Source organism: Nannobrachium achirus (assembly GCF_963921795.1).
Source record: "Nannobrachium achirus genome assembly, chromosome: 10".
NCBI classification, from domain to species: Eukaryota; Metazoa; Chordata; class Actinopteri; order Myctophiformes; family Myctophidae; genus Nannobrachium; species Nannobrachium achirus.
Window position 1 is genome coordinate 49,473,664 of NC_137819.1, and position 16,292 is coordinate 49,489,955.

General features: G+C 42.0%; 1 protein-coding gene across 1 annotated transcript in view; it reads left to right on the forward strand.

Annotated features, from left to right (window-relative positions):
• Positions 1 to 227: 227 nt before the first annotated feature.
• tnxbb (tenascin XBb) overlaps positions 228 to 16,292 on the forward strand; it is a gene marked incomplete at both ends in the record, with an annotated part of 39,958 nt that continues 23,893 nt past the window's right edge. Inside the window, 5 exons of the mRNA XM_080735559.1 lie at positions 228 to 368; positions 1,568 to 1,625; positions 4,129 to 4,341; positions 8,028 to 8,930; positions 11,279 to 11,394. Coding sequence (XP_080591685.1) covers positions 228 to 368; positions 1,568 to 1,625; positions 4,129 to 4,341; positions 8,028 to 8,930; positions 11,279 to 11,394 — 1,431 coding nt within the window. The remainder of the gene's footprint in view (positions 369 to 1,567; positions 1,626 to 4,128; positions 4,342 to 8,027; positions 8,931 to 11,278; positions 11,395 to 16,292) is intronic.

Consider the following 16,292-nt stretch of genomic DNA (forward strand, 5'->3'; position numbering starts at 1 on the left):
CTTCACACCAAGTGTTATAACTATAACGATATTTATATAGTTCACAAATGTTGTTTGCTGTGGTGTGGACTCTGCCATCCACTTGACTTAAAACTCTATGTTCACAGTTACAGTTATACAGTAGTTAACGCGCTTGGTCTCGCCAGGACACCCCCCTCTTCTCCTTGACCACCTGAGGGACAATCTTCTCAACGACCTCTTAACGAGCCCTCCACCTGGTCCTAAAGATGCCCCCCCTCGTCCCATCCACCCTCCTTGTCAGCCTGCTGCTAGCTGGCCCTGCTCTCCTTCTGACCCCACCCACCTCCCAGGAGCTAGGGGTCAGGGGTCAAAGGTTACCCCGGGACACCAACCAGAACTCAATCAAGGTGATCGATCAATAGTCAGTCATTATGACAAACCAGTCGTTGAGCTAATCTTCAATTCTCTCACACAATAATACTCAAAATATTTACCTAATAGTCGGGGGATATCTTCAGAAATAGTGTAATATCCTGGAATAAATTCCTTACCAAAAAAATCCTTCACCAATGTGTTTGTAAAGGTGTCTAGTAACACATCTCACAAAGACTGACAATCAGTTTCCCTAGGAGAATCCGTGACAGCTGCTGAAAGTTGGGATCCCTTTAAATTAACTATACAGGATAAAACATGCCAAAATAAATATGCTTTAAGTAGCATGTGAGGGGACAAACTAGGGGCTTTTCATGATTCTGAATCCATTGCAACCATTTGTTTTGCACAAAAAACATTCCTTGGGGTAAAGGTGGCTCCCCAAAAACTTTGAAAAGTGATGACTCATCATTATACCATATTTTTGTGGGGATGTTTTTAGCCCAATGAATGTTTTTCATGCAAAACAAATGCTTGCAATGGAATCAGAATCATGATATCTGTATAGTTAATTTAATGGGACACCAACTTTAATCAGCTGTCACGGATTCTCCTAGGGAAATTGAATTTCAGTCTTTGTGAGATGTGTTACTAGACACCTTTACAAACACATTGGTGAAGAAATGTATTGGTAAGGAATTTATTCCAGGACTTTTTAAGATATCCCCCGACTATAAGGTTAAACCCATTGAGACCTGGAATTCTTTTATGCTTTAACTATTGAAAAATAGCAGATATACAAGCTCACAGCGTGGCACCGAGTGCCACATGCGAGCTTGTAGATCTGCTATTTTTAATTGTGAAATTCTTTGCAAATTTTTGAATATATATATTTTTTTAAAAGAACATTTGTAACTCAAATATTTGCTTCTGGGGGGCCTCTGGAACAACATATTTTGAGATGGGGGTCCGCAGCCAAATACATGTAATTTTGGTGGTCCTTGACATGAAAAGGTTTGAGAACCACTGTAGAAGGATTTAGAAGCCATTTATAGAATCGGGTCAAAGATATTCAAAGACTTGCACACATTTTCAAGATTTTATAAAAAATAGCAGATCTACACGCTCGCAGCGTGGCAATCGGTGCCACGCTGTGAGCTTGTATATCTGCTATTTTGTAATCGTTAAAGCATAAAATAATGGTTAAAGTTATAATGCCTTGTATTTCTGTCAGGTGGTGATCTCAGAGAGTTGTGTCACTCAGGGGGATTCATCCAACTCACAACAAGGAGGTATTTGATGGAACAAAGATGTCGTGAAAATGACTATATCGTTGCCGTTGGCCATAAACCTTGTATCGCCATATATCATAAATGAATGCCCTATGTTATTCTGTACTTCATCGTATGACAATGTTGCGCAAAATGTGCGAAAATATCCGCAAAAAACTCAACTCGCAGATCTGCCATTTTTGCTTCTTTCGAAAGTTTTCTTTTCGCATATAATAACATGCCCGAAATAGGGATGCCAGTTTTGAAAGTCGTTAAGACTGTCTGTGGGTTTCATAAATAAGCTCTTGTTATTAAGTATTAAGTATTAACATGAGCTTCTGACTAAATTATAACATTGGATCCACGGTTCTTTTTGTCCTGAAAAGTAACGTTTTTAAACATACAAGGTTTCTGCCTAACAGTGACAATATGTTTTCATCTATTGTTTTGGTACATCAGTACACCCTGTGATTTCCTAAAGCTCAATTAAATATCTAATTGTGGGCTCGCCTAAAGGCGAGCACACGTATGTTATCTTCATTATTTATTTCTATACTAGTCAGTATCCTAAAACTTTGGCGCGCTTCATCTCTTAAACGCTTACACCTTTCAACACCATTCAAATTTTTATGTGTTCAGCTTACTGAGGACAAGTGTGCGTGTATTTTTCTTTTTGAAATGTTTTGTAGTATAAATATAAAAAAATAAAAATGTTTAACTTTAAGCACCCAATGCATTTCCAATGGGTTTAGTAGAGTGGAGAGAAGGATAATAGACCCATGTTTATGTTAAGGCGCTGTGGCTGCAGTGTTCACACTTCAGATATGCTATCTATATCATTGCGTTCACACAGGTCTGCTCTCTGATTTGATCCAAATGTCTAAGCTGTGTGATGTATAAAACTATAGTTATAGTTAAAACTATAAATAAATGTCCCTCTCCACTCTACTGATTACACAGCTGTGATCAAGAATCAAGTCCGGGCGATGGGATGTAAATCCCATAGCCATATATCCTAGAGCCCGCAGGGACAGTCAGCCATATTAGTGGTTGTTGTTGGTTGTCAGGGAGATATCAAAACCAATGCATTTCCAAGTCAGATCCACAAACACAATAAAAGCCATGCTCCACTCCTCAGTCTGGAGTGGCCACATAGAAGAACGCCTTGGTTATAGACATAGTGGAGGACAGATGTGATCTGGGATTGTTAGCCTACAGTATATGCACTCAATATACTCCACTACAGTTGGAGTCCATTTGACAGTTGCTGGTTCCCAAACACAGAATCAAAAATGTAGATCTAGAACACATAGAATATGTACAGTACAGTAAGGTTCAGTAGAGTACAGTAAAAGTACAGTAAGGTTCAGTAGAGTACAGTAAAGTACAGTAAGGTACAGAAAGGTACAGTACAGAAAGGTACAGTAGAGTACAGTACAGTAAGGTACAGTAAAGTACAATACAGTACAGTAAGGTACAGTAGAGTACAGTAAAGTACAGTAGAGTACAGTAAGGTACAGTAGAGTACAGTAAAGTACAGTATAGTAAGGTACAGTAGAGTACAGTACAGTAAGGTACAGTACGGCACAGTAGAGTACAGTACAGTATAGTACAGTAAGGTACAGTAGAGTACAGTAAAGTACAGTACAGTAAGGTACAGTACAGTAAGGTACAGTAGAGTACAGTAAAGTACAGTAAGGTACAGTACAGTAGAGTAGAGTAAAGTACAGTACAGTAAGGTACAGTAAGTTACAGTAGAGTACAGTAAAGTACAGTAAGGTACAGCAGAGTACAGTAAAGTACAGTACTGTAAGGTACAGTACAGTACAGTAGTGTACAGTAAAGTACAGTAAAGTACAGTAACGTACAGCACAGTAAGGTACAGCAAGATACAGTAGTGTACAGTAAAGTACAGTACAGTAAAGTACAATACAGTACAGTACAGTAAGGTACAGTAGAGTACAGTAAAGTACAGTAGAGTACAGTAAGGTACAGTAGAGTACAGTAAAGTACAGTATAGTAAGGTACAGTAGAGTACAGTACAGTAAGTTATAGTACGGCATAGTAGAGTACAGTACAGTATAGTACAGTAAGGTACAGTAGTACGGCATAGTAGAGTACAGTACAGTATAGTACAGTAAGGTACAGTAGAGTACAGTAAGGTACAGTACAGTACAGTAAGGTACAGTAGAGTACAGTAAAGTACAGTACAGTAAGGTACAGTAGAGTACAGTAAAGTACAGTAAGTTACAGTAGAGTACAGTAAAGTACAGTAAGTTACAGTACAGTACAGTACAGTACAGTAAGGTGCAGTACAGTATAGTAAGGTACAGTACAATACTGTAGGGTACTGTACCTTACAGTACCTTAAAGTATCCTATTTGTTGGGTTGGAATCGAGCCCACACTGTTTCGAAGGAACAGTATTTCTAGTTATCAAACAAGTCACATAAAGACGATTCTTCTGTCAGACTCATTTCCCTGTTAGATTTAGATCATCTTCTGCCCCACTCTGTGTCTCTCAGGTAAAGAACTGGACCTGGTTCCAGGTTCTCCTCTAGTGCTGACCCACCGAATCCAACTGATCCCGCCCGCTTCGGGCTCCGGGTCGTGTGGCTGCGAGGCAGACTTCGCTGCCCTGAGGGAGAGGCTGGAGAGGTTGGAGAGAGAGGTGTCTGACCTCAGGGAGAAGTGTGGAGGAACTGATGGAGGCTGCTGCTCCTCCAAGGAGAGCAAAGGTACCTGTAGCCAGGGGCGTCACAAGGGGTAGGAAAGTGGGACTGAGTTACTGGGGCCCAAGGTAGAGGGGCCCTAATAACTTTATCTTTTGAAAAATAGCAGATATACAAGCTCACAGCGCGGCACCGAGTGCCGCGCTGCGAGCTTGTAGATCTGCTATTTTTGAAAAGTTGTGAAAATGTGTGAAGATCTTTGAATATAATTTATGTATTTTTGAAGCGAACATTAATTTTCTAACTCAAATTTTGCTTCTGGGGGTCCCTGGAACTAAATATTTTGAGATCATGGTCCGTGGCCAAATACATATCATCTTGGGGGTCCTTGACATAGGTTTCTTGCAGACATTTTCACGATTTTTCAAAAATAGCAGATCTACAAGCTCACTGCGCGGCACTCGGTGCAGCGCTGTGAGCTTGTATATCTGCTATTTTTCAATAGTTAACATTCATGGGGGGCCCGCTGTGAATCCTTGTACCCAGGGCCCAGAATTTGGTGTGACGCCCCTGCCTGTAGCAAAGGGCTCGTGCATGATACCAGGTTGATATGTCCGATGTATCTGATCTCACGACGAGAGCTATCTACCTTGCTCAGCTGTAGAGTAGAACCGGGGGTCCAAGGCTGGGGTTTAACATTTGAGCTCCTGTATCTTTAATAATAAAGAGTAGACCCGTTCTGGTGCTAATACAATAGCACTTCAAATATTCGTTGTTCTTCTCGAATGGACTTTCTTAAGTCTGGAATCGCCTATCCGGGGAGTAAGTCCGTATACGATACTTTAATGGTTTCCAGTGGAAATAAGCTTAGTCTTTTCATGGATCTCCTTTTAGTAGACCTTGTACCAGTGAACTGTACCGTCATGAAACTGTACCTTTTCCTATGCAAACTTCTAATAAAGTCTTCAATCAATCAATCAATCAATACGGTCGATATGAGGATTTAAGGTATCTTTCAGAATCTCTAATCCAATAATTGTACAAGCTGTAATTCTCTATTACACCTTACTGAGCTGGCGATTGAAGGAATGACCAAAAGCTTCACTTTTCTGCTGTGCAGCCTTACAACCCAGATAACATCACTCAAAACATTTACAAAACACAGGTTCACTTTGCTGGCAAAGAATTCTCGGACCGAATATAGCAACCACACTAACTAGAAAGGTGCAATTCTGGAAAACTGCATGTGTGGTTGCACTGACGTGAGTTGCGAGGAATCCACTGGGAACTGAAGTCCGTCTTACCATTTATATTAGATATTGTGGATGTCAAGTGAAGCATGGCCAAAAGCTTAACTTTTTTGTTGTGCAAAGGTTAACAAAAAGCAGGTTCACTTTGCTGGCAAAACATTCTCGGACCTAGAACAATAGTAGGTTGCCTATAGCAACCACACTAATATTATATTAATGATAATAATGAGAGTGTACACATGGAACCAAATGGACCCTTACATGTCCAATTGGTTCCATTTATACGCTCGCAGTGTCATGGGGGTCCTTGAAATTAAAAAGTGTGAGAACCAGTGAATTAGAGTAATACGTTTATAATTGTCTCTGGAGGCGATATTAGCTCACTGTTCTCCTCACTGCCCAGCCCATTGAATCACCCAACAATTCCACTGCCTTAAAACAAGCTCATCCACGCCTCAGTATCCTGAGTCTCAATTTCAATCTGAGAGTGTAGAAATGAACCCCTACAGGCCTCTGAAAGTTAAATTAACACTCTTGCTCTTACTGTGTGCACCCCCCCCCCCACACACACACACACACACACACACACACACACTATCTGTCTCCCTCTGTTCCTTCATCTCTTCCACATGCACACAAGCACACTCCCACTCATGGAAACACACGTGTGCACACTGCACACAAACACCCATTCTGTTGAATCATCCTACATACCACTCCTTTTTATGATGTTACACGTGCACACTCGTGCACACTCGTGCACATTCGCGCGCACACACACTCACACACACACACACACACACACACACACACACACACACACACACACACGCACACGCACGCACACACACACATAGACATAGACACCCTCTTTTTTTGCACAAAACCTCCCACACGCTCAGCTCCCACACACACTGTTATGTACTTTACACACACACTTTCTTAGAGAAGTGATTTCTCCTACAGAGTATTTTCATATCATAAAACTATAACTGTCATCTCAGTAATCCTGCATGACACATTTACAGTAGTCAGCTGCCTGTCAGAGAACAGCTGACATCAGTAATGATCGCACTATTAACTGGAACACCTTCCTTAGCAATATCAAATGAAATTACATCATCCATGTGCATGCGTCCATCCGTGTGTTCGTCCATCCATTTGTGTTTGTGTGTATGTGTGTGAGTGAGTGCGTGCGTGCACATACCGGTACATGTGTGTCTTGTTGGCAGGTGCATGTGTGTGTGTGTGTGTCTGTGTTTTTCCATGTGTGCGTTGGCAGGTGTGTGTGTGTGTGTGTGTGTGTGTGTGTGTGTGTGTGTGTGTGTGTGTGTGTGTGTGTGTGTGTGCGTGTGCGTGTGCGTGTGTTCCAGTGCTCTGCCCAGTGTGATCTCAATCTACATATCCCTTTAATCAACTGCAGCTTCACAAATCATCCCTGCGTGCGTACGCACTCGCACACAGAAAATAATCCATCGACATAAGGAGTGGTCTGGTTGGAGCTGTACAGTATATTCAAACAGACCACCCATTTCTAGTTTATTTATTTATATATTTATTTATTTACTCTTTTTCCCCATCTTTTGTTTTCACACACATGAGGACACCATCAGATTCAGTTTTTTTTTTTTTTCCCCCCAACATACACAGCATTTCTTTTCTTTTAAAGGAGACAAATCAGTCTCTTGGAAGTTCATTTTATAAACAGTAGGAAAGCTCAGAGACATTCCTTATTCCTTAGAGGTTCATGTGATTCTTGAGTCTAGTGGGTGGGATGGGATCCCACTCTCCTCTGTTCTTCAAACCCATGTCTAAAACGTCCCACCCTTTCTTCTTTAGTTTATTCATAATGAACTCAAAGTCAAATGTATTTTCATAGCCCCAGACACTGGGTTTTCCATTTAACTAAGTGGAAAAGGACCCCCCTGTCCTTAGACCTTCAACCAGGCGAGGAAAGAAACTTTAGGAAGGATCACAGAAGAGAGGAATCTTCCAGGGCAGACAGGCATGCATGTGCAATGTTGGCAATATCCAAATGCTAAACAAACAAAACATCAAATCTATAATATTACATATAGTGTGCATGCTTAGTAAAGTTGGGCCCTGACTACATTGATAGGCTAGAAAGGGGTGCTCGGTGGAGTGCATATCTCCACCAGGCTGGGTGGTCTACCCAGGGCTGTGTAAGTCTTGAGTGGCAGCAGTCATGAAGCTGTGGGTGGAAATAGGGTTTCTACGACATACGGTAAATCTTTTCACATGAGTGCCGCTCCCAAAAGCAGGAGCCAAAGCACTCTGTATCTGGAGGCGCCCTCAGCCTGGCAAAGATAACAACTGCATGTTCTTTTTCAACTGATATGATTAAATTATAATAATTGAAATAACATGCCCTAAATAAAATGTATCCCTATCTGTTTCTCTCCCTCTCATCACCTCCTTTGCCCCGTTATCTCTCTCTCTATTTCTTTCCCGCCCTGCTTCCATCTCTCCATCCTCCTCCAGGTGCTGGTTGTTCCATCAAACCAGGGATAGATGAGTGTCCCAACGAGTGCAGTGATCAGGGTCGCTGTGTTGACGGGAAGTGCGTCTGCTTCCCGGGATTCAGTGGGCCGGACTGCAGCCAGTCCAACTGCCCTGGGAACTGCAACGACAAGGGCAGGTGTGTGAACGGGCAGTGTGTGTGCGACCCCGGATTCACCGGCCCAGACTGCTCCCAAAGTGCCTGCCCCGACAACTGCAGCAACCAAGGCAGGTGCGTGGACGGGAAATGTGTCTGTGACTCCGGTTTCAGCGGGCCAACGTGCTCAGACAAGGCCTGTCCTGGGAACTGCAATAACCGTGGCCGGTGTGTGAACGGACAATGTGTTTGCAAGTCTGGCTTCACGGGACCTGACTGCTCTGAGAGAGCCTGCCCCGGGAACTGCAACAACCGGGGACGGTGTGTAAATGGGAAATGCGTGTGTGACTCCGGTTCCAGCGGTGCCGACTGCTCGGAGGACTCCTGTCCCGGTAACTGTAACAACAAAGGCCGCTGTGTTAACGGACAGTGCGTGTGCAATCCTGGATTCACTGGCCCGGACTGCTCGGAGAAAACCTGCCCTGACAACTGCAGTGACCGTGGAAGGTGTGTGAATGGCAAATGTGTGTGCGATTCGGGTTTCGAGGGTCCAAACTGTGCTGATAAGGCCTGCCCTGGCAACTGCAACAATCGTGGAAGGTGTGTCAATGGGAAATGTGTGTGCGAAGTGGGCTTTACCGGTGCGGACTGCTCGGCCAAAGCCTGTCCCAACAACTGCAGCAACAAGGGCCGCTGCGTCAAGGGCAGGTGTGTGTGTCGCCGTGGTTTCACCGGACCTGATTGCAGCGAGTGTGAGGCAGGGATGACCGGGCCTAACTGTGATATCGGTGAGTCTAAGGGGAATTTAACCCTCTTTTGGGGATTTTGAATTTGAGCCGATGAAGAAAGATTCCACAGCCCTGAAGGTCCTGTTCAAATTAAATTCTTAAAATGACAAAAGCAATAGAAATGGTTACTCGTCGTCTATGACTTCATATACGCATAATGTCAGCATAATTAGTGGCCTGTAATTTAGAGGGTTAGCAACCCCTACTTTAGCCATAAAACTTAATATTGAATGAGCCTAAATTGTCCCGTTTACCTCGTATTTTCACTGTTGTTGTGGTTTCTAGGCAACATTAGCTTAGTTGGAAGCTCTGTTTGGAACTGGTTCAACTTGCAATGATTCCAACAGTGGAAGTTTTTCATTATGAAGCCCTCACTATGACATTATGTGGAACTAGGCCAGCTCTGCATAACACACATAGCCTCAAACATGGACATGATGTGGGGGACTTATAGGGGAATTACTATATTGACCAATGAAACCAACAGCAGGGTGGTGTGAGTGAGCGCATGCATACTTGCACACCTACTGTTAGTTTGCATCTGCATTGGTGCGTTTGTCTATATAAATATGAGCTTGGACTAATCATACATACTGCTTAAAGGACAACTTTGTTTTTTTACAACAAGGATTCATATTTTAGATTGTGATTAGAGAAAAGAGAAGATGAGTGTTAAAATGTTTTCATTTACTTCTTTCTATTGTTTTAGGGTTAGGTTTAGTACAGGTGGCTAAATGTATTTTTAGATACAATAAGCCGGCAATTTCTTTGTTACTACTTACACCAGCCCCCATAAATCACATCTGCTCATGAAAGATTGCAGTGCATCTTGGGCTTATTGTATCTAAAAATGCATATTTAGCCACTTGCATGCATGCCCCCAACCTGGGGGCATGCATGCAAATCAAAATCGTTGAAATCACTAAAAGGATAGAAAGAAGTAAATGAAAACAATTTAACTCTCATCTTTTCTTTTCTCTAATTATTATCTAAAATATGAACCCATGTTGTAAAAAACGAAGTTGTCCTTTAAAGAAAAAAAAGAAAAGAATATAGCTTTGAAATAAAATAAGGATTAATATACCGGTAATGTGATCAGTATGCACTTCAGCAAAAGCTTGTCATTTAATGTCTAATTTACCTATTCAGATTGGTAAAACAAACTCATAGCATGGTTTATAATACCATTATGTGCAGAATCCACAGGACAATTCTCGCCTCTCCATACCTCTCTATACTTCTGTCTGTGATTGCTACAATAAAAAAACTACAGCCTAATAGAGCATCTATGTTAGGGTGTTGTAATAGTTTATGAGACCAGTATACTACATGTACAGTATGAGTGAAGCAAAGGGGCAAGTCCTTCTATCCTGTCATCAGAAAAGGGCTATGCTTTATGAGTCCATGATGTAATGTGTTGTGCAGAAAATACTGCAACTGTTTTTTATGAGAACTCCAGCAGTAAAAACAAATTTGTGAAATATTATCAAATGTGCCCTCGTTACAAGTGGCTATGAATCATCCATCCAGCTTTGCCTGGCAGACTCTAATGTTTGTCTTGGCATGCTTAATACGCATATGCGCAAAATGGTACGGTGTGGTATGTGTGCGTTTTTCTGTAGGATAACCCATTATTCCTCATCCGGGACCTACTTTTGGGTCCAGAGACAGTTAGTGATTAGTGAGTTAGAGAGAGTGGCACGCATGTAAACTTCCTTTACCACACAGGCTATTATGCTGTAGGTATAATCTCTTAATAGGCTGTCTGTCACGGTTTAGATGATAATGATTCAGCAGTCCACTGCTAATTATTTCCTGCTGCTCTATTAGTTCACCGAGTTCTAGCATAAGCTTGAGAGACAGAGAGAAGATGACGTTCTCTGAAAGAAAGAGAAAGAAAGAGAAAGGGAGGGAGGGAGGGAGGGAGGGAGGGAGGGAGGGAGGGAGGGAGGAAGGACGGACGGACGGACGGACGGACGAACAAACAAACAATGAGGAAAAAAAAGAGTAAGTGATGTAATATACTGTAAGTAGTGTACTTCCTGTACAGATATCATTGGCTTAGGGTGAGTGAGAGACATTTCTGGGTTTTAAAGGATTACAGTATGAAACCATCAGTCATATGAAGATGACAGGAGGTTTTCATGGCACAAATTGACACAACAATAACGCGCCAGTTCAGCACTGTTAGCATTGCATTAGGGAATTAATATATTTGAAGACTGCTGTAATGCTGGTGTCCAGATGTTTAAATGATGAATCACATCTGTTCGTGCCTGTCTGTCTGTCCCTTGCTATGTCTCTACCTCTGTCTGTCTGTCTGTCTATCTGTCTGTCTGTCTGTCCAGAGATGGCTGGAGTGTCCCAACTTGAGACCAGAGACCTCACAGAGACATCTGTCACTCTGTTCTGGACCCCGCCCCCTGTCCAGTACAACATCTACCACCTTGTTATCACTAGTGAGGTACACACACACACACACACACACACACACACACACACACACACACACACACACACACACACACACACACACAATATTGTATATACAGTATAGACATACAGACAGATAGATACTGTAGATATCGATGTTTAAGAATGCTAACATTTAAGAGTCGCTGTGCGAATAAGTCTGTAGCAGAAAAAGACAACGTACTTTTATATACGCTGTTGTAACCACAAGAGTTCCAAATGGTACCGTCCAATTAATCACAGACTTCTCTGTGGAAAAAGATATCGACTCCTTTTGGCCATATTGTTTAGGATAAAATTGTGAGTCTTTTATGGTAATATATTCTGACTGACTCTTCCATCCCTGACGTCATAGTATTGGTAGTGCGTGTTTCTGGGTGCGTGCAGTGCACATATGAGTGTGCATACTGTACAGTACATGGATGTGCAATAGTTTGTGTGGGCTGACGTGTGTAATCTGTGCTTTGATGTGAATTAGTGCATGCATATGCATGTATGCATACGTGCATATGCATACTGTATGAGTGCGAACGTGCCCAAAATTATTTCAGTCAAACTAATTAGTTTACCATTCACCAACTCAAGAGTTCTTTCCGTCCTCTTTGGACACTAAACCAAACAGCTTTGAACTTTTTACGAATCCACTCAAGATGCTGTCATAATTGACACACATGAATGCATCTCCATGCCGTAAAATTGTAAATTTGTTTCGCAGCATGGAAAATCTATTTATTTTTCAAGATTCATTTTTGGCATTTCATGCTTTACTTCGGATAGGTACAGTGAACACAGAGAAAGGAAAGGCAGGGGATAGTGAGAGGGGATGACATGCAGTATAGTGCTTCAGTCGGATTTGAACCGGGGTCAGCTTTGAGAAGAAGGAATAGTCTTATTTATGTGGTACATGCTCTTACTTGGTGAACCACTGGAGTACTCCGGAAAGAACATTTTACACTTAAGGCATAAACCACTGAATTCATAAACCATTATATCAGCTTGTATTTATTTATAATTATACAGTTTTAATCATTTTAATTATATGTATTTTATAATTATACTTCTTTTAGCCAAGTGGTTTTCACAACAACAAAGAAGTGGACCTAAATGCTTAACAAGACAAAGAACAAAAGCAAACATTGTGTACATGCACGTGTGTTGTGTGTGTGCTTGTAATGTGTACATACACATGTGTGTGTCTGAGAGACCACTGAAGTACCTGTCATAATTCATAAGCCCTTTAGTAAAACATTCTGTGAAAGAATGTACATAAAACGGCTGAATGCATTGAGCGCAGCATCATCTAGAGAAGAACTGATAGATAGATAAATATAACAAAATTGCTGCAGCGCTGGTCTAGTCTATCCAGCTCTCAAGTGCTTTTCATCCAGATGCCAAAGTTAGAGCAACAGCAGCGTGACCTATAAATCGCGTCATAGCAGACAGATTTTTTAACATCTGGCATGTACAGTTGAAATGTAAACATGAACAATCTAATCCTTACATAGGAGTTAACAGCCCGCTCCCCTTATTCGGTCAGATGCACAAATATAATGCACATTACTGCTGACGTTACTCTACTGTACAGTATATGTTTTTCAAATCAAAGTAACTAAACAATTCCTACCTTGTCCTTATTTTGGACATGTCGCTATAGATTGAAATGTAATTAAATCTTCAAACATTTTCAAAAAAGTTTACATTTACGAAGCTAGCGGATGTACAAGCTCACTACATGTCGCATCGCGCTACTTTTTTAGATTCTATTGACTATTTTTGCTATTCATGGTAGGATATAGGAATATTAACTGTGAAAATGTGATTGAAGTTGGAGGTGAAAGTAATTAGATGGAGAAGATTGAGGATGAGGCAGTTTGATGATACATTTATGATATTCAAAGCTAGCTATACTTGCAAAGCTCCGGAAGCCTTTCTGCTGTTAAATAATAAATGTATTGTATATTGATCATATAAGTATCCTTGTTTTGGATTATACAGAGCTTGGGTGAGTTTATTCACAATATGTTTTCGGGCTGTTCAAATACTGAATTCCAAGATTTAGAAGATTAGAACATATTTATTGTTTATAAGAAGGTACATTTTTAGCACAGTTTTTCAACATTAATTAAATGTCCAGCATCTAAAATGTTGTCAGGCCTTTAAAGGACGTTATGAGGAGGCATGCATGGTGTCTATTCAACAGTGACATAAAACAAAGGTTGGACCAGCATGGGATGTAGTGCAGAAATGGCAATTTGTCACACAGCTAAGCCTGATGACGAGTTCTTGGCTTGCAACACTGCCGTAGGTTGTTGGTCATTTTTCAATTCATTGTCTGCAGTCAAACAAATGATGAAGTAAATTTATTGGGCAGGCAGTTGTGTTCCCTCCTGACGAGGTCTTCTGGGATTAATATTTTGACCTTTATTTAAACAGGCACATCTGAGTGAGCACAGATCACCCTGCTTCACGTCCATACGTACCTCTCTATCAAGCTCTGATTCTGGATCTTTCCATTTAGGTTCAAAGATAAATGGCAGTTATGAGGTTACCATGGCAACAGCAGTGATGTGAACATTTCTCTGAGCAGGCCGGACTCGCTTCATCACTGTTTTCCATAGAGAAGGGGGCGAGAAGTTGGTTTCATAGAGCATGGTCGTTGGAGAAAAGAATGACAGTGCTCTGGTTAAACGGCAAGACATGCTGCGTCATCGCCAAGAGAAACTATTTCTGTTTTCGATGTGTAATGAACTGTAGCCCGGCGTACATCTAGGCCTGGCTTGAGGATCCAAGGATTTACCTTTGAGGCTGTTAAGGCACGTTTGACAGCGAAGGTGTTTTACTGCTGTTCCAGAGAATGTGAAAAAGTCAAACAAACCTCGCCTCGGTCAAATCAACCAACGCGCGCTTTCAAACAAATGACATAATCCTTTAACCACACGAACCCTAGCATCACTATTCTGGGCATGTAATAGGTGAACATTTAGTATCAATAGGCGAACATTCTGCAAAAATCTACAAGCTTGTAGCTTGTACAGTTACAGTTAGATCAGCTATTTATGACAAGGATATTTTGTGTAGAGGGGGAAAAGGAGGGAACCAAGTATACACCCCTGGGGGATCCCGGTATATAGGGTTTAAGTGGTTAATTGCGACCGTAGGTCGCATTTACTACCAAAACCTCCACCGGCTGTCCGTCCGTCCGTCCGTCCGTCAGTGAGTCACACGTCACACGTCACACTTTTGCCCTGCTCATATCTCCACAACCGTTGCCCCCATCCATGCCACATTTTGCACACACACTCCTTACCTGCCAAACTACAACCTCCAAGGACCCCCGGAGCTCCAGGGACCCCCAGGTCCCTGGGGGATCCCCAGGTGTAAAAAATGACCAAATGTGCAAAAATTACCAAATGACCACCCCAACGGGGCTGCTCACGGGGAATTCCTGGGGACCACCCACTCCTGGTGCTCCAGAACGGATGCAAAGTGGTGGCGCCCCCAGTGGAGGACCCCCTCCACTGCAGCTCACATAAAATGCCGTAACTCGCGCTAGGAGCGTCCGGGAGAACCGGGGCCGGTACCTATTCGTCCGCCAAGGCAACGCGGAGACCCCACCCCTCATTTCTCACATGGCCCTCTTCTAGCGCCACCTTCAGGCCGATTTTTAAAACACATTTTTGGACACTGCTCCTACAGTTTTTGCCCTAAAATCACGCAAATCGCTACACAGTATGTCTACACTCTCATCCCATCAACATGAATCTGTCCCATATAGCGCCACCTTCAGGCCGATTTTTACAAACACATTTTCGGACACTGCTCCTACAGATTTTGCCCTAAAATCACGAAAATCACTACACAGCATGTCTACACTCATGTCATCAACATGGATCAGGAAGATTTTTGCCCTATTTGTGGAGATAAGCGACCGTAGGTCGCTTATCTCCCGATTAGGGAGTCTTACTGGTAGATCTATGCATTTTGATCAACATCCATTGGAATAAAATTCCTCTCAATAGCTCAACCCAATTTGAGAGATAAGGGTGCACAATCTTCCTGTGCCTTCTGGGTTCAATTATGTGCTTATAATGTGATCACATCTACCTATCAGATGTCAAAGAGAGTACCATCCCTGACTGAGGTAAATAACACCTAGTACAGTCGCGCACAGATTCAATTCTCCTCAAAGCAAGCATTGTTTTCTGTTGGAGTGTGTAAGGATGCTATTAGCGTTTTCTTGATTGGTGCTCGATGCAGAAACAGAGCCATTTGTACACTGCGTGAAGGTGAGCGGATGAAACTGATTATTTTTCATCAGAGCTTCAGACTCAGTAGCAGCTGGCTAATGTTTACTGTGTGTTTAAAGATTATCACAACAAACATTTGTACCTGTATCAGGGTTCATAAAAATGAAAAGATCTATCAGGGGAATGGGTAGTCCATTCCTTTGGCTTCAACTTTCAGTTTTATTGTCACATTACAAGTTTATAGCCTGGGATCCAGCCTGATTTGCTACGTTCGACTTTTTCTCAGTGAGAAAAAACAAAACACGGAACGGAGCAGGTTGGAACCCAGACAAGTTTACACCAGATAGAAAGGGGAGGGTGAAATGATATTGTACAAGCTTGCCACAAATTGCTGTTACAGTAAATTAAAGTAAAGTCTCAAATATATAAAAACAAATATCAAATAAAATGTGTGACTGTGACCGTGTGACTGACTTAAACCCTTTTGCTATTTGGGGAGCATAAGTCATTCACTTCTTCCAGCTGGTTCAGTGCTGGGCGATCGTCTCTGCTTCCTTCCAAGACGTTCTTTTTTCAGTCTCTTGTGCAACATTTCAAATAACAGCAGTTACTGTATCATTTACATAAATGTATGGGAATGTAT